Below are 27,752 nucleotides of genomic sequence, written 5' to 3' on the forward strand. Positions count from 1 at the left end.
ATATAACAACAAAAAACAACAACGATATAGATCTTGTCTTTCACTGTCTCTAATCAGTGACTGTGCAAAAAGTGTGTAATGATAGTATCAGTGTCAGTATCAGTAGCTCAAGGAGGCTATATACGCTACACCACATCTGCCAAGCAGATGCCTGACCAACAGCGTAACCCAACACGCTTTACTATCAAAGTGGATTTTTCTTCTGAATCTTGCCAGGGACAACACTTCTGCGTTCTTTTACGTGCACTAAGCGCATGCGTGCTGCACTCGGTTTATCAACTCATCCGAATGACTAGCGCCCATACCACCACTCAGTGACGAATGTCCAGTGGAGGAAGGGGGTGGGGAAGGTGGGGGGGGAGTAAAAATCTCAATCCATGTGTCGAATCCAACCAGTGAGTGATCACTGCCAAGTCGGGTATATTACCAATAGGCCACTACTTCAGCACATTTTTCCATACATGTGATACGGCCTTCTCCTTTCTTTTTTTTTTAAGTGTGCATCCACATACATACGCAGAGAATATGTAAGACACAGAAGATTTCATAATATATGCTGAAGTATAAGACTATAACTCAAATCAGTCAAGATCATATGTACACAAAACACACACTCCCACACATAAGAAATAAACTAATGCACTGACTTGAAAACAAAATTTCACATAACATAGAAAATCGAGAGTGAGAGCTAAACCAGACAGGACTGTTCGCACGCGCGCGTGCACTCACACACACACACACACACAAACACACACGTGCGCACCATGCAAGCGCACACACAAAGAAATACAGAGTTTATCAAACAGAATAATATTCAACCATCTCACAATGTTTCATTCCAGTGTCACAACCAATCACACATACCTGAAGGACAACGGTGGCGTTTTTCTCACCAGCAACAGCTGTACGCCATTTATGTGTACCTTCTGCCTTCAGCAGATTATCTGCAGGGTTATTCTGGAACACACACACACACACACACACACACACACACACACACACACACACACACACACACACACACACACACACACACACAAACAAACACACACACACACACACACAAACACACACACAAACACACAAATACACACACACACACACACAAACACACACACACACAAACACACACACACACACACAAACACACACACACACACACACACACACAAACACACACACACACAAACACACACACACACACACACACACACACACACACACACATACAAACACACACACACACACACACACACACACACATATGGAATGTTTGAAATAGTTGTACTTTACTCTTAGTTCAATCTTTCGTAGTTCTTCCTGTTAAGTTCTGCCACTTTTGATCTCTCTTTTCCTGTATCACTATCAGTCATCCCACCACCTCTTCCCATCACCCCACTCTCCACCCCGCCCAACCTCCATGCGCGCACACACATGTACTACTCCCCCCCCCCCCCCCCCTTCTATTACCACTTACCAATGAAAAGACGTTAAACCAAAGAAAGAAACACACACACACACACACACACACACACACACACACACTTGACTTATATTTATACGATGTTTGAGGCCCCATTACAAAAGGTCTGTTCACTGTTCTACGGATATTATTAACTATATACTTTGCAACACGCATGGCTGGCGTATGGACCAATACAGTTACTGTCTTAATCCACCCAATAACATTTTGGTGAATGCAAGCTGGGCAAATTTTTCCAGTGGCAACCGAGTGGATTTTTAAAGGAGATGATGGAAGGAACAGTTACGATGTTGTTGGGAAAACTGTTCCAGAGGGAAACAACGCTGTTTGAGAAACACATGTCCTTTGATGTTGAGCCTGTGTCAGTTTTTTTCTGGAACTCAAAGCTGTTCCCTCGTAGGTCTCTTCCTCAGGCAAGCTCAAACTTTGGCAATCTGACGTCGTAACAGCCTTGGAGGTATTCATATATATACCTCAATCATATCCCCTTGATGGTGTCAATGTTCTGGACTTGGCAGTCTTGGGATTTTCAGTCTCTCCTGATATGGAGTGATGGCTTAGAGGTAATGCATCCGCCTTAGAAGCGAGAGAATCTGAGCGGCCTGGTTCGAATCATGGCTCAGCTGCCAATATTTTCTCCCCCTCCACTAGACCTTGAGTGGTGGTCTGGACGCTTGTCATTCGGATGAGATGATAAACTGAGGTCCTATGTGCAGCATGCGCTTAGCACACGAAAAGAACCCACGGCAACAAAAGGGTTGTTCCTGGCAAAATTCTGTAGAAAAATCCACTTCAATAGGAAAAACAATCAAACTGCATGCAGGAAAAAATACCCCCCAAAAATGGGTGGGTATTTTCGTGTCTCCACACCCCACCAAACACTGACATGGACTACAGGATCTTTAACGTGCGTATTTGATTTTCTGCGTGCATATACACACGAAGGGCGTTCAGGCACTAGCAGGTCTGCAAATATGTTGACCTGGGAGAAAAATCTCCACCCTTTACCCACCAGGCACCGTTACCGAGATTCGAACCCAGGACCCTCAGACTGAAAGTCCAACACTTTAACCACTGGGCTATTGCTGAACACACACACACACACACACACACACACATATTTAAGATGGAGTCAAACTAGACACTGGGCATGAGGAGAAATACTTACCTTCCCCTATTGACTTTTGGGCCACAGGACCCGTAAGTCTTACAAAGGATAACTCACAAGAACATAAATGTGTACAACCCAAACATTGTTGCAACAGGCCGCCACATATATATAAGATATATATTTATGTAATGTAATAATCTAAAATTTATACACAACGTGTGTGTGTGTATGTGTGTGTGTGCGTGTGTGTGCGCGCGCGTGCGTGTGTGTGTGTGCGTGTGTGCGTGCGTGTGTGTACGCGCGTATTCACAAAACAATGACCACTATCATGATATATATATATTACAAAAAAGAAATGCCATACCCGATCTTCTGAACTGCAAGACACTACGTGCTTCAACTGAATCTCAGGCATTTTTACAAATCCTAAAGGCTTAACATGAACCCTCAGCTAGCAGAAGACTTGCACAAGTTGGTTGTGGAAGAACGAAACTCGCGGAATAATATTTCGAGGTGAAAGTAACATGATAATTTTATTGGATAAAATTAAATTTAATAAATATCTGTATGTAACTAATCCTGCTCCCACACACACACATAGCCCTCTCCCTACCCCCTTCCACACGCACACACACACACACATACAAATATAAATAGAAAGGTGTTGTGGTTTTGTTTTTTTCAAGTTGAGATTATGTCCGGAAACAGGTTATCGTGAATTGTTTCCGGAAGAAGGCACCGGAAGTAGGCCTCTTGCAATCTTCACAAAAATCATGGTGAGTGTGGGTAACCACGGTGGTAAAATTATTACCTTTGTTGTGGCAAATAACGATGATCTGTTTAATTTATTGACAGGATACACATAATGAGAATGTCTAGAATAGGTTTATGTACCCAAAATCTAATTTTGTTCATGTACGTTATGTGAAAATACTTTTTCTCACCAGTACAACCATGTGGTTTCATTCCAACATGGCCGGTCAAAGTGAGAAGGAATTTGCAAGAATTGTTAAACTAGAAAGTAAAACGTTTCCTTATGGAGAATGACGCAGTTTTATGATATAGTATGAAAGTAAGCAAAGCATTATAAGTGATGAAATAAATTACTGTGGTGTTTTCAGTGCTTGAGTGCATGTGAAGCTACACGGCTCGAGACACACGAGTTTCATTTGCGTATTTTGAAAGAAAAATAAAAGTGCGACTAAAAAAATAAATTAAAAAATTAACCAATAAAAGCGTAATTCATAAAACAATATGAAACATTTTGGACAAGATTTAGATTCTAGTTTTTCTGCAAAGAATTTGGACAGGTGCGAGACTTAATATGTTGCATTTTTGGGTAGGGGGAGGGAGGTTGTACTTTCATGTTTATAGCTTTCTTCTTGAGCATAATAGTAGTTAAAATTTTTCCTATGAGTAAAATGCAGCATTGCTACCTCTCTAATATCTGCTCTGCAGAGTTGTAGAAATCACTTGAAATTTGTAATGTGTCCAATCAACATAACGACCAGTGTACGCAGTTGGCTCTGAAAATGTACTTCAGTTACATGTTTGAACAACTTGCTGCAGTTCAGATGTCACAGCTGCCATGTTTGTAATTAGTTATCTATTTGTGTTGTTTTTACTAGTTGGCTTACTTTCTCATTGATAAAAATAATAGTGATCTGTCAGAACTGGTGCATGAACTTGATGAAGCAATGCTGTGGATTAATTTTTTTTGTAATGGCAGGGTTATCAAAATCTGACAGTTGGTCAAAGTGCAAGGGCCTTGCATGGTGATTGGTGAAGGCATGTGGTATCATATTTGGTGTCAGGCAGTTGATGCATTGACTGAGAGTTTCAAGAAATAGGCTATAACAAGTATGACTATGGTGAATGTAATGTCATATTGGTTCAGTGTCCAAGCACATTTACATACTGCTAAAAACGTGGTAAATGTGATAGTTACTGATGAATGCATTACTCCTATGTGGTCTCTACAGATTTAACCTGCGCATTAGTCAAGTATTGCAAACATCCTAATGTGTAATAATTGGACCAAAATGTCCTTGTTCTTTTTCTGCCGGACGAGGATGCCTTAGGGCAATACTGATATGGGGGTGGGAGGGGAGTACAGATTTTCTGTTGGCTTCTTGGGAAGATGTGTATGATATTCAGAGTCTACCACTGTGATACAGGGAGCCAAAAAGGTTGATCCGAAGGGAGGAAAGAAGGCAGCCCCCACCAAGGCCAAGAAGGAGGGCAGCGGGGGTGGAAAAGCCAAAAAGAAGGTGGGTTTTCTCAGCATGTCTGTATACTCATTGGGGACAGGGGTGTGTTGAGGGGCAGGGGGTATTAATAATTAATTGATTAATGTCAGTTTTGACAACCTTTTTCTTCTGTTATTTGCAAGCATTTCCTTTTTTCAGGTTTTTTTTTTGGGGGGGGGGGGTGGATTCCTGAATTGCAGTGTAAATATTGGATAGTGGTGTATTTAACTGCAAAGAAAAGACATCTTGTTAACTGGGTTATTGATATTGTTAGCAATTGTTAGTGGTGATTTTTTTTAATGTTCAGCATTTTGTTGTGTGTATTCCCAGTTAGCAATTGCAAGTGGTGATGTTTCTTTTTCTTTAAAGTGTTCAGCATTTTATTGTGTGTATTCCCAGTTAGCAGTTGCAAGTGGTGATGTTTCTTTTTCTTAAAAGTGTTCAGCATTCTGTTGTATGTATTCCCAGTTAGCAATTGCAAGTGGTGATGTTTCTTTTTCTTAAAAGTGTTCAGCATTTTGTTGTGTGTATTCCCATTTAGGGATTCAAGGTGTGGTGGTGATATGCAGTTTTGAATAGCCAGTTCTTTAGTCGTCTAAAGTATTTCTTCTTTCCTACTGTTCTTTCGTTAGCTTTTGCTCATTTTAAATTTTTTATTTTTTATCCTTTTTCTTTTCTTTCTTTTTTTTTCTTTTTTTTTATCCCAGTACCTTGTTTCCTGTCTATGATCATGTGTAGAAACTGAATTGTCTTTCCTTTTTTCTACTTCTTCTTCTTCTTCTTCTTTAGAAGGCTTAGAGTGTGTATTCTTAGATATGATATAGCTGTTTGTTCCATTTTTAGTGGCAGGGATGGATTGATATTACAGGGTTACTTTTGCATAAGTATTCTTCTGCTTTTAGTGTTGTGAAGGTTTTGGGTGTTGTTTGGTCCCGCATGTAGCAACCGTTCCCAACCCAGACTCTTACTGATGTTTTGGTGTGATGGTGGTGTTTGTTGCCGAGCAGAAGTGGTCGAAGGGAAAAGTTCGGGACAAGCTGAACAACCTGGTCCTGTTTGACAAAGCCACCTACGACAAGATGCTGAAGGAGGTTCCCAGTTACAAGCTGATCACGCCCTCCGTGGTGTCCGAGCGTCTCAAGGTCCGCGGGTCCCTGGCCAAGCAGGCTCTGAGGGAGCTGCACTCCAAAGGTGAGTCGGGGTGGTGGGGGTGTCCTCAGTGGTGAGGAGGGGTTCAAGGCTGCAGAGGGTACCAGAATTGTGATTGGCCAATACAGTGCCCATGAAGGTCCAGGGTTTTTTCAAATCCCAGTCTTGCCCTTTTCTCCCAAGCTTAGAGTGCAAAATATCAAACTGAGTGTCTAGTGGTTTGGATGAGACAATATACCGAGGTCCTGTGTGCAGCACACACTTGGCTCACTGAAAAAGAACCCATAGCAACGTTAGAGGCCCTGTATGCCTTGATAAAGAACCCACGGCAACAAGTGCTGTTCTCTGGCAAAATTATTTGGAAGAAATCTAATCTAATTGGTACACACACACACACACACATATATATATACATGCAATCTAGGCCTGACTAAGCATGTTGGGTTATGCTGGTGGTCAGGCATCTGCTTAGCAGATGTGATGTAGTGGATATGGATTTGTCTGAACACAGTGACACCTTGTGAAACCGAAACTGATGATGCACAAGTGCATCTCTGGCACTTAAAAAAGATGGTAAGCATGCACTACATGTTCATAAAACATGTCCATGGGACATTTACAAATTTCTTGGAAGTGAGGGGGGATGTTGATGTATATTGGCAACTCGCCTCGTTTGAAAATATCAGCAGTACTGTAAAGAAGCAGTTATCCCACATTCTTACCATGCTTGTCATGAGACTGCTCTTTACATGAAGTGCTGGCATATCTTTTCTTTGAATTTACGACACACTGCCACGTTGGACAAAATATATTTAATTACACATACTTAACTGTGACCCACAAGTGCAGACTCCGGCAGGGGTCTAATTCCTGTCCTGTGCAAACTACTACCCACCTATGTGGAGAAAATGAAAGTAGCTACTTTTTATCAGGTCAGAGTAACATCGGTTTTAGAAATACTGAGTGTACATGCACATGAATATATGAACTCTGGTGTAGCCATTGTATTTGGAACTGAAATCATCTAAAGCAGGAGACTTAACTGACTCGAGACGATAGGCCCCAACTGAGGCCCAGCTGTTTCAGACAAAGGAACCCGATCAGGGCTTTAGAAAGCTTTGATTTTTTGGAGTAGCACCTAATTTGCATTATGATGTCATAAGCTAAGAATATCTCAACTGACCTTTCCACTCACCACTGCTAGCAGTAAATGTAGGGTGTGTCGCTGTGTTCGTGAGCAGGACAGTTATTTTCTAGGTGACTGGTTCAGGAGAACAGTGTGTGTCAACAATGGCATCTGACCCAGTTTCTTCTCGGTTACAAGGCAGACAGTAGAATTAGACGAAGGGGCCCTGTTGGGCGATATAACATTCTGAATTCAATCTATTTCAAGCTCGGTGCTTTCCTAGATTCTGTTTACAAGTCATCAGTGTGTGCAAATTTTAAACAAATGATATATTTGGTGTCATATACTGTACCATGTCAAACTGATGCAAACTAGGCCTATCGGTTTGCTCTGCTTGGCCAAATTTCACGTGGCTAACAGTGAAAAGACTATTAAGCGTATTCATTTGGCCTTATTTTGCTGCATGCGGCTTGTCTGTATTGTATTCTTACATTCTGTCTACTCGATTCGACTCGGCACCCTCGATTCGTTCGTTTTTCTCTACCTCTAAGTTGATCCTGTCTTTCCTTTCTCTGTTGGGGGTCGGATTTTGGCTGGGTGCTTAAGCGCGGGTTCCATGCCTCGTGTGCCATACCACGAAGGCAGGATGATATAATATCCTCATCTCACAGGATGATAGCATAAGAAGGGAGGAAGTTTTATTTTTTGTCCTCTCCTAACTCATGTTACTGATCAGTTTGGAAGTTTTCAGTTCAAAAATTCTAACAGTTCTTTGCCAAATAAACATTGGAAAAAATGTGTCTGATTATCTTTTCCAGAGAACAGGATTTTACTGTTAAGTTTATTTTTTCTTCATATCTGATTTCAGGTTTGATCCGTTTGGTATCGAAACACAGTTCTCAACTGATTTACACAAGGACCACCAAGGCAACCGATGAGTGATGCAACCATGTTCTTCTGGGTTCCTTGTTTTCATTAAAGGGCAAATAACTCCTAAGGAAAATTCTTGTCTTTCAGTTTGTGTGAATGTCTGTCTGAGAGTGTGTGTGTGCTTGCGTATGTGAGAGCGAATGTGTGTATCTGCTATCAGTATGTGAAAGAGTATGTGCGTGTGCATAAAGTATGGGACTATCAAAAATTTTTGAGAGAGAATCAGATTGCTTGAAAGTGTCAGTTATATGTGTAAATCAGAATTTTTACAGGCATTCAGGGACAGATTGTTTATGTCAGAAATTTGGCATAAGGAAGAAAAGATTGCCTGTTCATTTTAAAATGAAAATATAGCAGAATAGTTTTGCCTTTATGAATAGATGCCGTTTTGGGCACATATGTAAGCCAGCAAATTCTTCAGCAAAGTGAATGAATGAACCATGCCTCAATGTACAGTATTGAGAACAGGCATAGTTGCTTCGGTTCTTAGCAGTGGCTTGGTGGAAATTCTGCAAGACTTCTTAAACATTCACATGAATAAGAAGGCGTGTCTGTCCTCGCAGACACACACAGTCATGCGCTTACACAGTTAACAAGTACACACACAAATGCATACATTTAATTACACATACTTTACCATGAACCACTAGTGCTGGAAAAAGAGCTATCAGCACCTAATTGAAGTGAGGGTTTAACTCGTCCATCTTAAACCCTGTATCTGGGGACATCTTGCTTTCTCAGCTTCTTCTTGTCTCTACAGGCCCCATCTCTGTCTCTCTCTCTTCCATATCAGTCTCCACAGCCTGTGTCTCTCATTCTCTCTGTCAATCCCCTTGTCTTCATTTCCCCTCTGTTTAGCCGTCTGCTTGTCTCATTCTGCCACTGTTTCAGTGTCCTCACAGTCTCCACATCAATTCGACCATGTCAGTCTCCCGAAGTTCTCTTTGTCTGTGTCGACTTTGTTTCAATTTTCAGTGTTCCTGTGGCTGTCAGTATGTGCACGATTTTCTTGTCTCCATTTTCCCATATCCCTTTACTGTTTCCAAAGTCTCTGTCTCTGTTTCCCCCTTTCCCCCAGTGACAATTCAGTCCCCGTCCCTATATTCCTCGTCTTTTTCAATCCCAGTCTTTGTCCATCCTTGTCTAGGTCTTCGCTGTCTTTCTTTCACCTCTTTTTGACCCTTCATTCACATTTTTCCCCCAAATGTGCATGTGTACAGGAGCATTCCTACTATTTTTCTCATTTGGGGGCGTCCATGATTCGAACCGAGAACTTTCTGATTACCAGCTTGACGCTCAACTAACTGAGCCATGCAAACACCTGAACGGTACAACCGAAAAAAGAATTCTATCTTCATGAACTGTACTCAAAACTCTCATTCACTGTAAAATTGCATTCACTGAAACCATGTCATAACTCTGTAAAGAAATGGAAGAAGACAACGAAGAAGGATGATGAAAACGAGAAAGGAGAGAGGGGGTAAGAGAAACAAACGAAGAAGACAAAGAGGTGAATGGCAATGAGGAGAAAGAAAATAGTTGAGAAACAGATCTCGAGAAGGAGATGTGGATCCTGTGAAGAAAAAAAAAACAGGTCAAGAATAAAAGAAATTGAAATGAGAGAAAGAAAACGATATCCGAAGTCATGGTGATTTAGGGGAATGTAACCCCCCCCCCCCAACCCTTCCTTTACAACCATTGCAACGAAAGGGAGCAAACCAAAATTATAGTGTCACTAAAGCATTTGTTTCGATAGTCTCCCCTATTTGCACGTGGAAGGTTCATCCATGCATGGATTTTCGTTCTCGATCTCTCTCCTAAATACACGCACGCGTGCGCGCACACACGCACACACATTTCAAGTTTTTAACTATCCTTTCACCCCAATTTGAGTACGGAGAACATTTACAAAACTATGATCCGGTGCACAGAATAAACATTCCCAAATGCAAGTGCTTTACATAGAGATAGGAAGGTTATGTTGAAAAACATTTTTTTATGGAAAGCCCCAAGTGTGATCATTTGCGAAAAAATTATGTGCCTGAAAATTTGTCTTTGAAATAAGTTTTCATTTTTTGTAATTATGCTCAAAGGAGGCACAAAAATGTCATTCTAGCTGTAAGTTTATTAAATTAGCGGATATTGTCTACTGTTTTCGGGTTACAAGACGTTTTTATTTTCTTAACTTCTAACCTTCCTATCTCTATTTCCGACTCATGATCACTATAATTTCGAATCAGAAGAAGCTGATAATCAGGCTTTTTGCCTGATGTATTTTTCGACAAAACAATGTTTATTAGGGGTTTGGGGTGGGTGGGTGTGCTACTACTCCGATTGAATAAGTAATCTCCCCTAAAGTGGACACAACACATCCCTCCACCAGTTTCAGATTTAAGCGTGTGGGCAGATCCATACACGCTACACCACATTTGCCCCCACCCCGCACTAAAAAAAAAAAAAAAAAAAAAAAGTGCCAGATGCTGACTATAAGTATTTACTACACTGTTAGACCCAATGTGCTAGTCAGCCTTTGAGAGTCTACCAGATACAGGGGGGAAAAAAACACTGATTAATAAATTGAACAGAAGAACTAAATCACATAAATAAAACAACTACAACAAATTGTGCATAAAAGACAATGAATATGATATAGTCCTTGTTCAGGGAATTTGGCCCTACATACGCTCACAGATTTTTTTTCCATCAATGCTGATAGATGGCCTAAAGTTTGTTGGGGTTTTTTGTGTGTTTTTTCTTCCATGGTGATGGTTGAGGTTTTTTGGATTTTTTTTTTTTTTTGTTGTTGTTGTTGGGGGGTTTTTTTGGGGGGGTTTTTGGTTGTTTTTTTTTTTTTTTTTTTTTCTTTCTTTTTTATTTATTTACAAGGTGATGGTTGAGCTTTTTATTGTTTTTGTGTTTTTTTTCATTTTTCTTTTGCATTTCATGATTTTGTTCTCTTTACATGATAATGGTTGAGTTTTTGTTGATTTTTTTTCCCTCTTTAATAACAATGACTGAGTTTGTGTGTATGTTTTTACTCTTGATGCTGGTTGTGTATGTGATCGTATTGGGGGTTTTGTTGTTGTTGTTGTGGTTTTGATTTTCCCTAATAATTAAGGTGATGGTTGGGTTCAGTGCCTTTTTTCTCCCTCCTTTCCAATTCTGGGTGTATGATTGGTTTAAAACCACACACACACACACACACACACACACACACACTGGAAGACATTGTAAATATATTTATTGACATACACACAAATTAAACAGACATCACATGAGCAGCAAGCAACAGAAGCTCCGAGAAGGCGTCTCTCTTTTTTTTTTCTTGTTCATTTTCTTTTTAAACAACCTCATATCTCCCATCAATATGGTTGTGTTTGCATTCGTTCCCACTTTCTAAAAAAAAAATAAAAAATAAAAAAAGCATACACTTTTAAAACTATGATGGTGAAAGTGGTTCCAGAATTGTTTTCCCCTTGACATGTACAAGTGTTTCAAATCTTACTCTGGACTGTTAACTCTATCCCCTCTCCCCGTTAACTGTCACTGAAATTAGGATTAAAAAGTATGTTTTATAAACCCAAAGGAATATCACGGATTTACCAAAAAAACAAGTCCAAAATAAATTTTCTGTGGTTTTGGTTTGTTTGGTATACCTTTGAATGTATTGCCAGTGGACGTTTCTCTCTCAGAAGAGACTTCAATAAATAAAATAAATGCATTATAAAGCTTAAACAATCTGCGGCTGGTATTCCAGAGCTATCATTATCACAGTCAGATGGTGCAGCAAAGAAATAACCGTCAGTGGCCTGTGAACTTATTCTACCATTCGTATGAGTAAATCACTGTTCAGGTCATACACATAGTTCAATAGCTCATTCTGCGGAAGCTTCTTCTGTGGCCGCGGCCGGTTCTTCCGTGGCTTCAGCCCCGCCCTCTTCCGCCTTGGCTTCTTCCGCTTCCCCCTCTTGAGTCGCTTGCGTTTCCTCCGCTGTGGCCTGCTCTTCTGCGCCTCCCTGCTCCTCAGTTTTCTCCCCTTCCTCCGCTGCTGTTTCTTCCGCCCCTTCCGCTGGTGCTTCTGTTGCTGCTGCCGGCGCCCCCTCCTGGCCACCTGTGAAAGGGAAGGGGAAGGTCACTGGATGCATGAATGAGTACAGCAGTAATGTGTGTAATCTGTTCAGCCCTCTGAATCTGATTGAGCTGGGTTCTGTTCTTATGGGGAAAGATTCACTGATTTGTTCTTTAGTTTTGTTTACTGTTCTTGTTTACATATTCAGATTTGTTGTTTCTTCACTGATTTGTTTGCTTACTATTTCATTTCTTCCTTTTTTTTTTTCTTTTTTTTTTAATGCATTCCCACATTCATTTAAATGAAACAGCTATAACTGGAAAACAGTCCTAGACTTTGGAGCTGAGATGGATTTATTTGACACAAACATATTTTTCAAACTTCAAAGAACACTTGTCAAAAAATCTTGTTATCTTAAAGATACCTAAATAAATTCTCATACTTTTCTTTTTCTTTTTAAGAAATGTTTCAATATCTTTATCCCTCCAGCACAATTTATAATAACTTTCATGTTTCACTCTTCACAACTGGGTCTGTTCCACCCGATAAGAAATGACATGCTTTTCACTCTGAACATAGTATATGTTTCAATCCTCACGCAACTAAGATTCTGTTTTGTTGGCAAGGGTGATAACGTTTTTTTTTTTTTTTTCAGGACAGTTCTACACAAGAAGGGAATGAAAACCACAAAACTAAAGGGGGGGGGGGAGGTTAGGGGGGAGTAAACACAATGTATAAATGCAAAAATTAAAGTGAAGTAACAAACTGATGAACACTGAATAAACATTGTGAGAAAGGAAACAGAAAAGAAACCAGCAAATCTACAGAGTCTGTGTCACACAGAATAACGTAGATTACTGATACAGACAATATGGTCTTCTGCCAAAATAAAAAGAAAACCGCACGCAGCGAAACATTGCTAATAACTGCAGGCATCAGAACTGACAAGAACGGTTGTTCCTTGTGCTGTATTCAGTATTGCTCAATACTGTACTTGAAAATCATTGAGAAAAAAAAAAAAGAAACATATCTGCAGAAGCAATGCTGATGTTCACTGCGGTAGAATTCACGTTTTCCTGAAATTTTCCTCAGGCAGAATAAAATGCGAGCACATCTGACTCTTTCTCACATACCCAGAGGCAAGTGTTGCATCATGTGATGCGAGCATTGTTCGGGAGATGTTAGAGGACATAGTATCCTGCTTGATCATTTCGGGATAGGTTTCCTTGCACCGTCTACGATTCTGTGCCTGGAGATATGGAATTCTGCACAGGCAGGATCTTCATGTTGCCCAGGGAGATTTTGCCTCCAGATGTTAAAAAAAAAAAAAGAAAAAAAAAGAACCATCTTCAGAGAAAAAAAAATTCCAATACGAGACTGAAAACGACTGACAATGGAAAACAAGGGAAAACAAATATTTTGAATGGTTTCAACAGGAACCAAACAGCTTCCCTGTCCTGGCACGGAAGTGTTTTTATGTCTGTTTTTTTTTGTGTGTGGGTGTTTATTGTAACAGTTGCTGTATGAATAAAGTAAGTTGCTCTTTGAGAGCAGAAATCCATAAGTTTACAATGACATCACCTTTTTTTTCTCTCTCTCTCTCTCTCTATTTTTCACCATCCTGTTTTTCTTTCCTCTTTATTTTTTTCCCAGTGGAAAAAAAGAAATCAAACATCTTTGTCATTATATATATATATATATATAAGTGTATCATCTATGTAAGTGACCAAAAAATGAATAAGAAAATGAAAAAAAACAAAAACAAAAGAAAACAAAAAAAAAGGAAAGGAGTCTGTTACCAAATCTACATCAATGACAATCAACACCACTACCACCACCATGAACTTCAACAACAGCAAACAGACATCAGCACACAAACTTTTTTTTTTCTTTTTTTTCTTTTTTTTTTTATCTGTCCTTTGTTGTCAAGGGAAAAGTAAACAATGGGAAAGTCAACAAAATGCCACTGGTCTGTGTACAGTGAATCTTATCTGGACAATGCAGTTTCTAATAGGAAGCACTTCAGTTCATCAATACAGAATGAAATTTTGACAACTTTATTTTTATTTATTTATTTTAAAAAAAACATTTTTGTCCTGTATTTCCTTCTTTTCATGTACAGCAAATCCAACAGAATATAACAATCATGTGATTCAGTGTTGTTGAATACTGCTGGACAACCCTTTTCACCACCCAAATTAAAGAAAATCTTAATCTAAAGGATCCCCACACACCTTACTACACCCCAACTCACACACACACACACACACACACTAAAGTGTCAAGATATCAACTTAGTGGATTCTGAACAACACAAGAATCCACAGAACCTTAATTTGTTTATGAGAACAAGTTCTGATATATCTTACATTAAAACACTTTGGCTGATATGAGCATTTTAACATGAACTTTTGCTTCCAAAGGATACATTTTCTAGTCCTAGATCCGCAAGTAAAATGTTTTGTTAGAAACCTGTTCAACAATGAGACAATTTGGCAGAAGCCTACCTGTTTTGTCTAATTACCTACCTACTAACCTGTCTAACCAAGTGATCTATCTGCCCATCCACACGCCATGTGTCCATGTGTGTGTGTGTGTGTGTGTGTGTGTGTGTGTGCATGAAAGTGCATGCCTGTGTGTAGATAACGCCTTGAAACAATGGCACACACACACAAAAGAAAACCTCACCCATTTTGACATATTTCGTTCTAACACGGGGTAAAAACCTCGACAGAACTGATTCAAGTCTAGTGTACAACACAGAACACAAAGCACATACTGGGATCCAATGCCACTCAGCCAGCCATGCACACTCGCAGGACAGAACAGGGAGTGTATGAGGGGAAGGCTGTGTTGGTAGTTCATTGTCTGCTAATGATGCAGAGAGCTGACAAGTACGGCAGTGACGACAACGACAACACAACAACAATGGATGCCAAACAACAAGAAGCCGTGGATGCGTGCAACAACTTCCGGAAGCAACAACAACAACAACAACAACCAAAAAAAGAAAAGCACACCTTAATCAAACCATTGTACACACCTCGGACAACAATTTAGGGTTTCAAATTATTAAACAAAACAAAGCCCTGTGAGTTTTCAGGTCAGGCATGCAGTCGCTTGAAGACATGAACTCATTTGCAACATTCAAACCTAAATCACTGATTGGACATGGTGGTGAGGTCACAGTCTGACTGCAAATGGGTAACTGAATGTTTTACTTAGATGAATGTATGCACAATCATACACTCTCTCAACAACAAAAAAAAAAGCAACTGTGCTTACTCCACTACCCTCGTTAAATAAAAATTCGTTTCATTTCGTTTCTCTCTCTCTCTCTCTCTCTCACACACACACACACACACACACACACACAGAACTGTACATTGGAGAAACAAATATGTCTGCTCATAACTGTAACAGAGTGATGCAGAGAGACTTGTCAAAAGGAAGCACTGTTCTCGACAGTAATTCTACTAGTCACACGACTGCCTTTTTGATTGACTGGACAACACCGGATGCTTAATCTGTTGGGTTTTAGTTTTTTTTTTTAGGGAGAAACCGCAATGCTGCATTAAACCTGTGAAAGTGCGGGCATCAAATCATATCAAGCTGCATGGGAAAGTGCAGCACACTGTGCTAAATAAGTGAAGGATCCAGATGATTCACTGACAAGAGGGGAAAACTGATAACTTGTTTTGCAGGGCTTATAAAGTGCAAGGTACTAATTATAGGTTGAGACCAAAGGTAATACATTGTACTTCACAACTTACACAGTGCAGGGATCATTCCTTGAGAAAAAGGAGGGGGGAAGGGTGTGGTAGGATGAGGGGGTGGGGGGTGGGGGATAGTATATACAAGCATACAGAATTATGAGACAAATACATGTATATTGAATACTCAGACAATGTCAGCAAGGGCATGGTTCACAGATATTCATGCTTTTATTGCTGGCAGTGCTGCAGTTCCAATGCCTACCACATTCTGCAGGGTTCTTGGAACCTTTGGAGCTTTTCTGGATCTACATTTTCCTGTTTACCATTTCTCCTGCTAAACTTCTCAGTTATGTTTCCTCAGATTTAAAGCCGCGCCCTTCCCCAAACATCCATTCTGTTATCTACCACTACTAGATAAATGCTCATCTTTAAGAAGACTAAAAGCAAACAAACAAACAAACAAACACCACCATCCATTAACAAAGGTTTGAACCTGACCAGTCCTTAAAAGCATAAAAACTGCAGAAACTGGCCATCCGGGCCCTAATCCCAAAGCAGATCCCTAAGCGTGAGATGTTACGTTTGCTGCAGAATTTCATACTTCAAGTGCTTGCACTGTCAGAAAACGCTGTGACCTCAAAACCCTCCCCACCCCCCACCCCCCCGTCCAAAAAGCTCCAAGCAAAGCCATGATATCCCCCTGTTCCCTGAATGAATGAGCACATCACAAAACAACGGTGAATCTCTGCAGCTGCAGCTTTTGTTCTGGACGACTAGTTTGGGTGCGCACAACGGAGGAACACAATGAAGTCAGGGAAAGGAGATTATATCTACCATGTATCACTCCCGCCTCTCTCCGCTCAGTCTACAAGAGAGAAAAGAACAACACTGTGAGTCTGGCATGACTGTAACAGGGAACAGTGCTGCGAACTGAAACACCGTCTTTCATGCTATCTCAATTCTCCTTTCCAAAAGAAAAAAAAGAAAAAAGTAATGCAATTTATGATGATGCAAACACAGTAATAAAAAAAAAAAAAAAAGAAAAAAGATCATTATTACAATGCAAGCACAAAACAGCCAATGAAAAGGTGACATTAACTTTGCGAAGTGGAAATGACTAAACTACAATCAAGTTCTTTCTTTCGTCTTCTTTTTTTTTTTTTTATACTCAGAACAAAAGTGAGTGTCATTTTTAAAAAGCAGAGCAAATGTAAAGTGCTGATAGCAGAGGAAATGTCTCATTAATTAAAAAAAAAAAAAAAGAAAAGAAAGTATAGAGAAGAAGCCAAACTTGTGCTGATCAACATCCTGGTAAAACACATACACTGTTGTCAGGTGATGCAGATACAAAGTACCCTGACACGAAGTGTGACAGACAATCTCTACATACAACCAGGTGCAGAACAGGGTCTCAATCAAAACAGAAACATATCTGCAGCATCAGCCAATGCTACAAAAATGTGCACATCAGAGGTAAAGTAAAAAAAAAAAAAAATTTTTTTTAAACCCAACCAAAGTGATTTCCTGATGCCAAAGGCTTGCACACCAATGCAAACAAGATTTGCAAATATGTAGGCAACGTAAGTTATAGAGATATCTGCATGTTTGCAAGCAACACTGAGGAATGACTTTACCTCCCAAAAGTCATACTGATCTTATGCCAGGTCAATATACAAATACAAACATTAAATCTGTCCACTTTTTGCCTTTCTTTTTTTTTTCTTTTTTTCTTTTTTTTTTTTAGTTTCAATTGTACCCATATCATGGTGGATCTTTTGTGTAGCTACATACGTCCAGGTACACTTTGTTTTAACAATTCATGGACACTCATTTTTAGCAGCATGAGCACCACTTGTGGTGATTTATTTTAAAAATTTTAAAAAGCGTGGGTAGGGGGTTCAACTATACTTTTCTGTTGGGATTTTGAAAGTAACACTCACAGTAATTCAAAGAAGAAGAAAAAAAAAATCTTTTGGTTCGGCTACACTTCTTTTCCTGTCAGGATTTTGCTCGTTGGCTGGCTGTCTAGCAGCAGACATGTTCTGTTCCGGAAGTGAACCCTGACCTATTATTTGCCAGACCGCCAAAGGCCGCTGATGCAAACTGCGGACACTCACCTCCCTCCACAGGCTCTGCGGCAGCCTGCTCTGCGGGGGCGCTGCTTTCTGGCGCCTGCTCCGCCGCCGCTGCCTCCTCCTCCTCTTCGTCATCGTCTTTGAGGCTGATGGCAGTGACGGCCCCTGCCTTCCACTTGGGTATAACGTTGGCCTGCGGTTCTTCGTCATCTCCCTTGTCCTCCTTCTCCTGTTGTATATGGGGGGGGGGGGGGGGGGGGCGGGGGGGGGGGGGAGAAAGGGTGAAGGTGTTTTGTTTTATTTGTATCAACACATGGCAGAAGGGTGAAGCTCATTGTTTCATTTGTGTCTACACCAAGCAGACTTGTTTCTTTTTTTTTTTTTGTCAGTACTGAACAGAGGAAGGTGGAAGGATGGTTTAGGATGCTTCTCTGCCACTACAGTGTCTATGCGGATCTGGGTTCGAATCCTAGTCTCGCTCTTTCTCCCAAATTTGAATGAAAAATCAAACTGAGCTTTTAATCATTCGGATGAGATGATAAACTGAGGTCCAGTAAGCATGCACTTGACGCACTGAAAAAGAACCCTTGGCAACAAAAGTGTTGTCCTTTGTCAAAATTCTGTAGCAGAAATCCGCTTTGATAGGTACATAAATATACATAGTTGCACTCAAAGCCTGACTAACACATTGGGTTATGTTGCTATCAGGCGTCTGCCAGGCCCATGTGGTGTAACGTATATGGAAGTGATACCTCCTTGAGCAACTAAAACCGAAAAGACTGAACCAGAACTTCCCGTTTCAATAACAATTTCTCAGCAGCAACCACAGAGAGTGCTTATTTGCAACAGAGTTGAGTACTTATTAGCAATGGAACTGCTGTTTATCTATGATGTCAGCGAAACAGACTCATTTATTTTTTATTTCATACATATGAGCAGATTTTACATGTGCTGAACAGTCTTATCCAGACCAACTCCATTCCAGTAACAATTTCTATGCAGCAACCATATACAGAGTGCTTATTTGTCATGGAGTTTCTGTTATGATATACACTAAAGAGACTCACATTTATTTCTAGTTATATGTGAAGAATTTACTGATCAGTATCAACCAGATCCTTCCATTCCAGGAAAAATTTCTATTTTATATATATATATATCTCTGTGTGTGTGTGTGCATGTGTCTGTATGTATATGTATATATATAGTATATTATCAAAGCACATGACAGCATATATGGACATACAAATACACTGATAGAGATTCACAGAGCAATATGGGAGAAAATGTTCTTCACTGAAGGAAGCATGCTTATATAGGTATATATGAAAAAGGTGGGGGAGGTAGTGGGGGGATGGGGTTGAGGGAGAGAGAGAGAGAGAGAGCAGAAATGACAGCAGTATACCTGTTCAATGGGTACATATTCGCCATGCTGTTCGCAGCCAATGTCAAATACATATTTTCCTTTGCCCTCCATCTGAAAGCAGAAGGCAGCAGTGAAAACACACACACACACACACACACACACAGAGAGAGATACAAATACACACACTCTGAAACACAAACAAATAAACACAACAATTATGGCTGACAGAAAGCAATAATCATCGACACAAAATCTGTAATACTCAAGATGCACCTTTTCCACACAACCCTTCTAAAAAACAGAGTTTTAAATTTGCATAAGTATTTACAATTGTGTGTATGTGTGTGTGTGTGTGTGTGTGTGTGTGTGCACGTGTGTGTGTGTGTGTGTGCGTGTGTGCTCGTGTGCATGCACGCGCATTTGTGTGGGCGTGTGTGTGTGTGTGGGCGTGCATGCGTGCCCATGTGTGTGTGTGTGTGTGTGCATGCGTGCATGTGCATGCACATGTGTGCATTAAGTTTCTTCTAAACGCACTTTATAAATGCCATGTATCATACAATTATTTTCATTACTGTAATTTTCTATTAGCATGTGTGTGTGTGAGCGTGCACATGTGTGTGCTTGTGCACGCACGCATGCAAGCAAGCACGTGCACGCACATGCATACGCGCACGCGCAATGCGTACTGCTGTATGCTCTTCCCCCCCCACTCACTCGGTTCTCCTTGAAGGTGCCCACGTATTTGTGGTTGGCGTGGATCAGCTCTCCGTGCCCGTCCCACTTGCCCGTGTTCCACATGCCCACGTACTTGGTGCCCGTGGCAGCGTAGGTGTACGTGCCCCGCCCATGGCGCACGTGGTTCTGCCACTCCCCCTCGTACGTGTCCCCGTTCACGTAGTAGTACTTGCCGAACCCGCAGCGCTGGTCCTCCACCCAGCCCCCTGCACCAGCCATGGAAACGAATGATGAACCGACGGGCGCAATAGCCAAGTGGTTAAAGCGTTGGACTGTCAATCTGAGGGTCCCGGGTTCGAATCACGGTGACGGCGCCTGGTGGGTGAAGGGTGGAGATTTTTACGATCTCCCAGGTCAACATATGTGCAGACCTGCTTAGTGCCTGAACCCCCTTCGTGTGTATATGTAAGCAGAAGATCAAATATGCACGTTAAAGATCCCGTAATCCATGTCAGCGTTCGGTGGGTTATGGAAACAAGAACATACCCAGCATGCACACCCTCGAAAACGGAGTATGGCTGCCTACATGGCGGGGTAAAAATGGTCATACACGTAAAAGCCCACTCGTGTGCATACGAGTGAACGTGGGAGTTGCAGCCCGCGAACGCAGAAGAAGAAGAAGAAGAATGATGAACCGATGTAAATGCAAATATATATATATATATATATACAGCAGATACCCCAAAGTCATAGATGGAATTAAATGAATGGATGCGCAAACAGGCAGCCCCCCTGCACCAACCATGGAAATGAATGATGAACCGATGTAAATGCAAATATATATATATATATATATATACATATATATATATATATATATATATATATATATATATACATATATATACAGCAGATACCCCAAAGTCATAGATGGAATTAAATGAATGGATGCGCAAACACCCAGCCCCCCTGCACCAACCATGGAAATGAATGATGAACCGATGTAAATGCAAATATATATATATATATATATATATATATATATATACATATATATACAGCAGATACCCCAAAGTCATAGATGGAATTAAATGAATGGATGCGCAAACAGGCAGCCCCCCTGCACCAACCATGGAAATGAATGATGAACCGATGTAAATGCAAATATATATATATATATATATATATATATATATATATACATATATATACAGCAGATACCCCAAAGTCATAGATGGAATTAAATGAATGGATGCGCAAACAGGCAGCCCCCCTGCACCAGCCATGCAAATGAATGATAAACCAATGTAAATGCAAATACATATATATATACAGCAGATACCCCAAAGTCATAGATGGAATTAAATGAATGGATGCGCAAACAGGCAGCCCCCCTGCACCAACCATGGAAACGAATAATGAACCGATGTAAATGCAAATATATATATACAGCAGAGACACAAAAGTCGTTGATGGAATTAAACTAACGGATATGCAGGCATACAGATATGTAAATGAACACAAAGTCATAGAGGGCAATGAATAAACAGGTATGTGAACATGCACAGCAGGTATGCAAATGAATGCAAAGTCATGGATGGAATTAAACAAACAGATGTGCAAACATGCAGATTTGCAAATGAATGCAAAGTCATGGAGGGAATTAAACAGATATGTGAACATGTTCAGTAGGTATGCAAAGTCATGGATGGCATTCAAGAGACATACAAACATGTACAGTAGATATACAAATGAATGCTAAGTCATGGATAGAATTCAACAAACAGACATGCAAACATGTGCAGTAGATATGCAAATGAATGTAAAGTCACAGATGGAGTTCAGTAAAGGAACAGGCAAACATGTGCAGTAGATATGCAAATGAATGTAAAGTCACAGATGGAGTTCAGTAAAGGAGCAGGCAAACATGTGCAGTAGATATGCAAATGAATGTAAAGTCAAAGATGGAGTTCAGTAAAGGAACAGGCAAACATGTGCAGTAGATATGCAAATGAATGTAAAGTCAAAGTCAAAGATGGAGTTCAGTAAAGGAACAGGCAAACATGTGCAGTAGATATGCAAATGAATGTAAAGTCACAGATGGAGTTCAGTAAAGGAGCAGGCAAACATGTGCAGTAGATATGCAAATGAATGTAAAGTCACAGATGGAGTTCAGTAAAGGAACAGGCAAACATGTGCAGTAGATATGCAAATGAATGTAAAGTCACAGATGGAGTTCAGTAAAGGAACAGGCAAGCATGTACAGTAGATATGCAAATGAATGCAAAGCTTGAAGAACTAGTTGTCAATGTCGTTCAACAATAACAGGCCAAAATGCTTATGCCAACAAAAGTGACACAGGTATTGGCCTCCCATTCATTAAGCTTGTGTGGTCTTCATAGTCAAAGATTCAAGGCATGGAGACTCTCCAGATTAGAGCTACTAGCATAAACTATTCAGCTGACATCCCACTGTAGATCCATGCAAGAAAATCTGCACAGAAATTTATACCCTGAAGTCGTTTTCTCGTGCAATGAGGGTCGAAGCTTTGAGAAAAATCGTCACAAGCATTAACTCACTCAGTACGGCCAGTCCTCTCTTCTCCTCTGCACAGACCCCTCGGATGTCCAGTGGGTGTCTGAATGACCCAACCTTTAGCTAGCTTCCGTCGTCAGAATTGTGGTATTCTTTGTCAACATTCACCTCTTCAGTATAAGAGCCTTCCGCTTGCAATATTTTGATGATGGTAATTGGGGTGAAACGCTGTTAACGTCGTCTCTTTCGCCGTTCGTATGGAGAGAGTTAAATCAATCATCAAGAGGCAAAGCAAGACAAAGCTCAATGAAATATAAACAACAAAAAATAATTTCATCATTATCAAGAACAGCGATTACAAATAGATGTGTTACACACCTTCATATTTGGAGCCATCAGGGTAGATGAAGGTTCCCTGGCCATGTTTCTTGTTCTTCATGTATTCTCCGATGTAGCGGGCACCATTCTTAAATCTGTGACGGTGTAAACAAGCATCAGCAGCAGAATCTGAATGTTACAGTGACGGGCGCAATAGCCGAGTGGTTAAAGCGTTGGACTTTCAATCTGAGGATCCCGGGTTCGAATCTCGGTGACGGCGCCTGGTGGGTAAAGGGTGGAGATTTTTACGATCTCCCAGGTCAACATATGTGCAGACCTGCTAGTGCCTGAACCCCCTTCGTGTGTGTACGCAAGCAAAAGATCAAATACGCACGTTAAAGATCCTGTAATCCATGTCAGCGTTCGGTGGGTTATGGAAACAAGTACATACCCAGCATGCACACCCCCGAAAGCGGAATATGGCTGCCTACATGGCGGGGTAAAAACGGTCATACACGTAAAAGCCCACTCGTGTATATACGAGTGAACGTGGGAGTTGCAGCCCATGAACAAAGAAGAAGAAGAAGAAGAAGAAGAATGTTACAGAATTTGTATTTGCTAATTTTACATTCAAAATCTTACTGTATCTCTTATTACATGATCTCTTCAAATTCTACCCCTTGTTCCTGAATTGTATCCTGTGCTTTGTTTCTGAACATCTCTGTCATTCACAAACACACGCTTGATTGGTATCTCTCTGACACACACACACGTTCTTAAATACAAGCCTCTCTCATCACCAAACACACGTGCATGCCACACATCCCCACCACCCACCAAGTGTACAGATTCTCTCTCTCACTCTCTATCACACACATTCAAAGAGAGACCACAGACACACACCTACAAATGAGGGTAAATGCCCTATCATCTATACTGAAAATATTCACTCACATGATCACATGCATGTGAAAAAAAATGTGCACACACAAACACACACACACACATATATATATATATGCAGAAAGACACACACTGTACACCTACCTGTAAACACCCTGTCCATGTCGCTTGCCGTTCTCATACATTCCTTCGTATGTGTCACCGTTTGGCAAAGTGGCTTTTCCTTCGCCATGTCTCTCGTCCCTCTCATTTCGGCCTCCTTCATATTCCTTCAGACACACAAGTAATATATATATATATATATATATATATATATATATATATATATATATATATATATATATGTATATATATATATATATATATATATATATATATATATATATATATATATATATATATATGTTGATTTTCCAGTGAAGGTATATCACTTTGGTGCTTTTACATTGACGTCAATGATTTCAGACTTTGGTTCCTGTGTTGTGTTGCATTGTGGTGTGGTGTGGTGTGGTCCCTTTATGGTGTGGTGTGGTGTGGTGTGGTGTGGTGTGGTGTGGTCCTGGTGTGGTGTGGTGTGGTCCTGGTGTGGTGTGGTGTGGTGTGGTGTGGTGTGGTGTGGTCCTGGTGTGGTGTGGTCTGGTGTGGTGTGGTCCTGGTGTGGTGTGTGGTCCTGGTGTGGTGTGGTGTGGTCCTGGTGTGGTGTGGTGTGGTCTGGTGTGGTGTGGTGTGGTCTGGTGTGGTGTAGTCCTAGTGTGGTGTGTTGTGTTGTGGTCCTGGTGTGGTGTGGTGTGGTCCTGGTGTGGTGTGGTGTGGTGTGGTCCTGGTGTGGTGTGGTGTGGTCCTGGTGTGGTGTGGTGTGGTGTGGTGTGGTGTGGTGTGGTCTGGTGTGGTGTGGTCCTAGTGTGGTGTGTTGTGTTGTGGTCCTGGTGTGGTGTGGTGTGGTCCTGGTGTGGTGTGGTGTGGAGTGGTGTGGTGTGGTCCTGGTGTGGTGTGGTGTGGTGTGGTCCTGGTGTAGTGTGGTGTGGTGTGGTCCTGGTGTGGTGTGGTGTGGTGTGGAGTGGTGTGGTGTGGTCCTGGTGTGGTGTGGTGTGGTCCTGGTGTGGTGTGGTCCTGGTGTGGTGTGGTCCTGGTGTGGTGTGGTGTGGTCCTGGTGTGGTGTGGTGTGGAGTGGTGTGGTGTGGTCCTGGTGTGGTGTGGAGTGGTGTGGTGTGGTCCTGGTGTGGCGTGAAGTGGTGTGGTGTGGTGTGAAGTGGTGTGGTGTGGTCCTGGTGTGGTGTGGTCCTGGTGTGGTGTGGTGTGGTCCTGGTTTGGTGTGGTGTGGTGTGGTGTGGTGTGGTCCTGGTGTGGTGTGGTGTGGTGTGGAGTGGTGTGGTGTGGTGTGGAGTGGTGTGGTGTGGTGTGAAGTGGTGTGGTGTGGTGTGAAGTGGTGAGGAGAGGAGTGGTGTGGTGTGGTCCTGGTGTGGTGTGGTGTGGTGTGGTGTGGTGTGGTGTGGAGTGGAGTGGTGTGGTGTGGTGTGGTCCTGGTGTGGTGTGGTATGGTCCTGGTGTGGTGCTGTGCAGTGCTGTGCGGTGCAGTGTGGAGTGGTATGGTGTGGAGTGGTGTGGTGTGGTGTGGTGTGGTGTGGAGTGCTGTGGTGTGGTGTGGGGTGGTGTGGTCCTGGTGTGATGTGGTGCGGTGTGGTGTGGTGTGGTGTGGTGTGGTGTGGTGTGGTGTGGTGTGGAGTGGAGTGGAGTGGTGTGGTATGGTGTGGTTTGGTGGTCTTGTGTTGTTTTGTGTTATGTTGTTTCATACTACAGCCACAGCTTTTTTTTCTCTTTTTTTTTCTTTTGCAAATGCAAGTGTATGTTTTTAACCATCAAAGTGATTTTTTTCTGCATGCTTCCCTATTCTGACAGTTATATTTCTGTGAAAAGAAAGGAATGCACTTGTACACAACAACTTAAGTGAAAAGCAGACATGGACTTTTGGGTTCACAAAGAGAAACATATGAGCAACTGCTAATTTCATTACACATACACACACATACAATTGCATACACACGCGCCTGCACACACACACACACACACACACACACACACACACACACACACACATACACGGAGAGAGAGAGAGAGAGAGAGAGAGAGAGAGAGAGAAAGAGAAAGAGAGAGAGAGAGAGATTTTATCCCCTACTGACACTGCAACAACAAGAACAAAAAAATAGTCGTGGCTTACTTTGAAGCGAATTTAGCGGACGTAAACGACAAGAAATCATAAAATGTTCTTGGGTACTCGCGTCAGTGTTCGAAAGGACTCAGCTTGGGAGCTTAAAGCACTGCTGACAAAAATGTGAGAAAAGAATATAGAAATCGATTTCGATTCGATTTCACAAATTAAATCATCCACTTACCCCTAAGTAGGGTCCCTGCTCCTCTTCCATCTCCTCTGAGCCGATATCAGACATGATGGTTGGTTTTCACGGAGACGACAGGCAGCAGAAGCAAAAAATTCGGACGAGATGCTTGGAGCACTTTTGCCTGGACACGCAACAACAGTGTTGTATGCCGAACACACAGAGCCACTTGGAAGCCGTCACCAGGCAACACAGCGCAGTGCCCCCTGACACCAACAGGGGAGACAAATGTAGAGTAAGTGTAGGTGATCTCCCTTGCTTGCGTGTCTGTGTTTGCGTCTGAGCGTGGATGCGTGCTTATTCTTCAGAGGGCATGATGAAACTTTATTCTTAATGACAAGTAGGGTAAGTGAAAAGAAACTGAAACAAAGGGAGGGGGAGAGGGGGAGGGGCTGTAAAAAAATCGACCTCACATGATTTTGATTTTTGTCTAAAGCATTTCGATAGAGAGATTTTCCTCAAATAAAGTTATTTCCGCGTGTTATGGTTTTATCTGTGTGTGTGTGTGTGTGTGTGTCCTCGCTCCAGTCCTCTCTCCAGTCCTCTCATTCGAAAATGTCAAATTATTATTCATGTATCCATGAATTATCACGTGCATCATTATGTTGATATCATGTCTGTTTGTTGTTGTTGTTTGTGTGTGTGTGTTGTTGTTTGTGTGTGTCTGTTGTTGTTTTTTGTGTGTGGTTTTTTGTTGTTGTTTTTGTTTGTTTCTTTCTTTTGTGGTTTTTTGTTTTTTGTTTGTTTTTGTTTGTTTTGTTGTGTTTTTTTTTTTGGTCGTCACAGTTTGGCACTCCCTTTCTCGGCTGGATGGGGTGGGGGTGGGGGTGGGTGGGAGGGGAGCGTTGTCTTGCTTACTCTGTTATCTTACCCTCAGAAAAAATAATCAAATTTATCAGTTAAATTCAGTTCAAATTTCTCTCTCTCTCTCTCTCTCTCTCTCTCTCGGCTCGCGCGTGTATGTGTCAGTATGTCAGTGTGTGTGTGTGTGTGTGTGTGTGTGTGTGTGTGTGACTCCGTCTGCCCGGTGTGTGTGTGCGTGCGTGTGTGTGTGTGTGTCAGTGTGTGTGTGTGTGTTAGTGTGTGTCAGTGTGTGTGTGTGTGTGTGTGTGTGTGTGTGTGTGTGTGTGTGTGTCAGTGTGTGTGTATGTGTGTGTATGTGTCAGTGTGTGTGTGTGTGTGTGTCAGTGTGTGTGTGCCACGGTGTGTGTGTGTGTGTGTCAGTGTGTGTGTGTGTGTGTCAGTGTGTGTGTGTGTGTCAGTGTTAGAGTGTCTGTGTTAGTGTGTGTTACTGTGTGTGTGTGTGTGTGTGTGTGTGTGTGTCACTGTGTGTCACTGTGTGTGTGTGTCACTGTGTATGCGTGTGACTGAGTGTGTGTGCGCGCGCGTAAAAACAGGCGCAAGAACTGCAAGTGTTTGAACGGCGAGAACACATGCACAAAGTATAATGAGATGCTATCGCCAGATTTCGAGCCGATTTCACAATCTTATTCAGCACATTCTTATTCTTTACAGCAAGGCACCCGTTTTACCATATAAAGGAACAAGTTAAACAGATTCAATAAAGCATCTACTGATTGACTTCCTAAGGTACTTTAGGCTAGCTTTGATGTCTCCGAGTCGGAGTTTCTGCAGAAAATAGGTGCGAGGC

General features: G+C 41.5%; 3 protein-coding genes across 4 annotated transcripts in view; 1 reads left to right on the forward strand and 2 right to left on the reverse strand.

The window, feature by feature from the left end:
- LOC143277396 (DNA repair protein XRCC1-like) overlaps positions 1-3,093 on the reverse strand; it is a 41,280-nt gene extending 38,187 nt beyond the window's left edge. For both annotated transcript variants that reach the window (XM_076582188.1, XM_076582187.1), the window contains exons 1-2: positions 2,962-3,093; positions 868-960 (exon numbers count right to left, since the gene is read on the reverse strand). In XM_076582188.1, the coding sequence (XP_076438303.1) occupies positions 868-960; positions 2,962-3,012 (144 nt within the window). In that variant the 5' untranslated portion in view covers positions 3,013-3,093. The remainder of the gene's footprint in view (positions 1-867; positions 961-2,961) is intronic.
- A 166-nt stretch (positions 3,094-3,259) lies between these two features.
- On the forward strand, positions 3,260-8,124 carry LOC143277473 (small ribosomal subunit protein eS25-like). Its single transcript, XM_076582315.1, has 4 exons — positions 3,260-3,373; positions 4,775-4,867; positions 5,854-6,037; positions 7,990-8,124. The coding sequence occupies exons 1-4, from the start codon at positions 3,371-3,373 to the stop codon at positions 8,061-8,063; spliced, it is 354 nt and encodes a 117-aa protein (XP_076438430.1). The 5' UTR covers positions 3,260-3,370; the 3' UTR covers positions 8,064-8,124.
- Positions 8,125-11,275: 3,151 nt separating this feature from the next.
- Positions 11,276-26,296, reverse strand: LOC143277533 (radial spoke head 1 homolog). Its single transcript, XM_076582411.1, has 7 exons — positions 26,099-26,296; positions 23,853-23,977; positions 22,866-22,960; positions 19,992-20,218; positions 19,317-19,388; positions 17,954-18,140; positions 11,276-12,162 (listed from the first exon to the last, which is right to left on the reverse strand). The coding sequence occupies exons 1-7, from the start codon at positions 26,150-26,152 to the stop codon at positions 11,927-11,929; spliced, it is 996 nt and encodes a 331-aa protein (XP_076438526.1). The 5' UTR covers positions 26,153-26,296; the 3' UTR covers positions 11,276-11,926.
- Positions 26,297-27,752: the final 1,456 nt, after the last annotated feature.

This window comes from Babylonia areolata, chromosome 34 (assembly GCF_041734735.1).
Source record: "Babylonia areolata isolate BAREFJ2019XMU chromosome 34, ASM4173473v1, whole genome shotgun sequence".
NCBI lineage: Eukaryota > Metazoa > Mollusca > Gastropoda > Neogastropoda > Buccinidae > Babylonia > Babylonia areolata.

Coding starts and splice junctions, on each gene's coding strand:
- LOC143277533 (XM_076582411.1), bottom strand. CDS start 26,152: ATGTCTGATATCGGCTCAGAGGAGATGGAAGAGGAGCAGGGACCCTAC. Junction 23,978..26,098: donor AGCAGGGACCCTACTTAGGG/GTAAGTGGATGA, acceptor GTGTGTCTGAAG/GAATATGAAGGAGGCCGAAA. Junction 20,219..22,865: donor TGATGGCTCCAAATATGAAG/GTGTGTAACACA, acceptor TGGCTGGTGCAG/GGGGCTGGGTGGAGGACCAG.
- LOC143277473 (XM_076582315.1), top strand. Junction 4,868..5,853: donor GTGGAAAAGCCAAAAAGAAG/GTGGGTTTTCTC, acceptor GTTGCCGAGCAG/AAGTGGTCGAAGGGAAAAGT. Junction 6,038..7,989: donor GAGGGAGCTGCACTCCAAAG/GTGAGTCGGGGT, acceptor ATCTGATTTCAG/GTTTGATCCGTTTGGTATCG.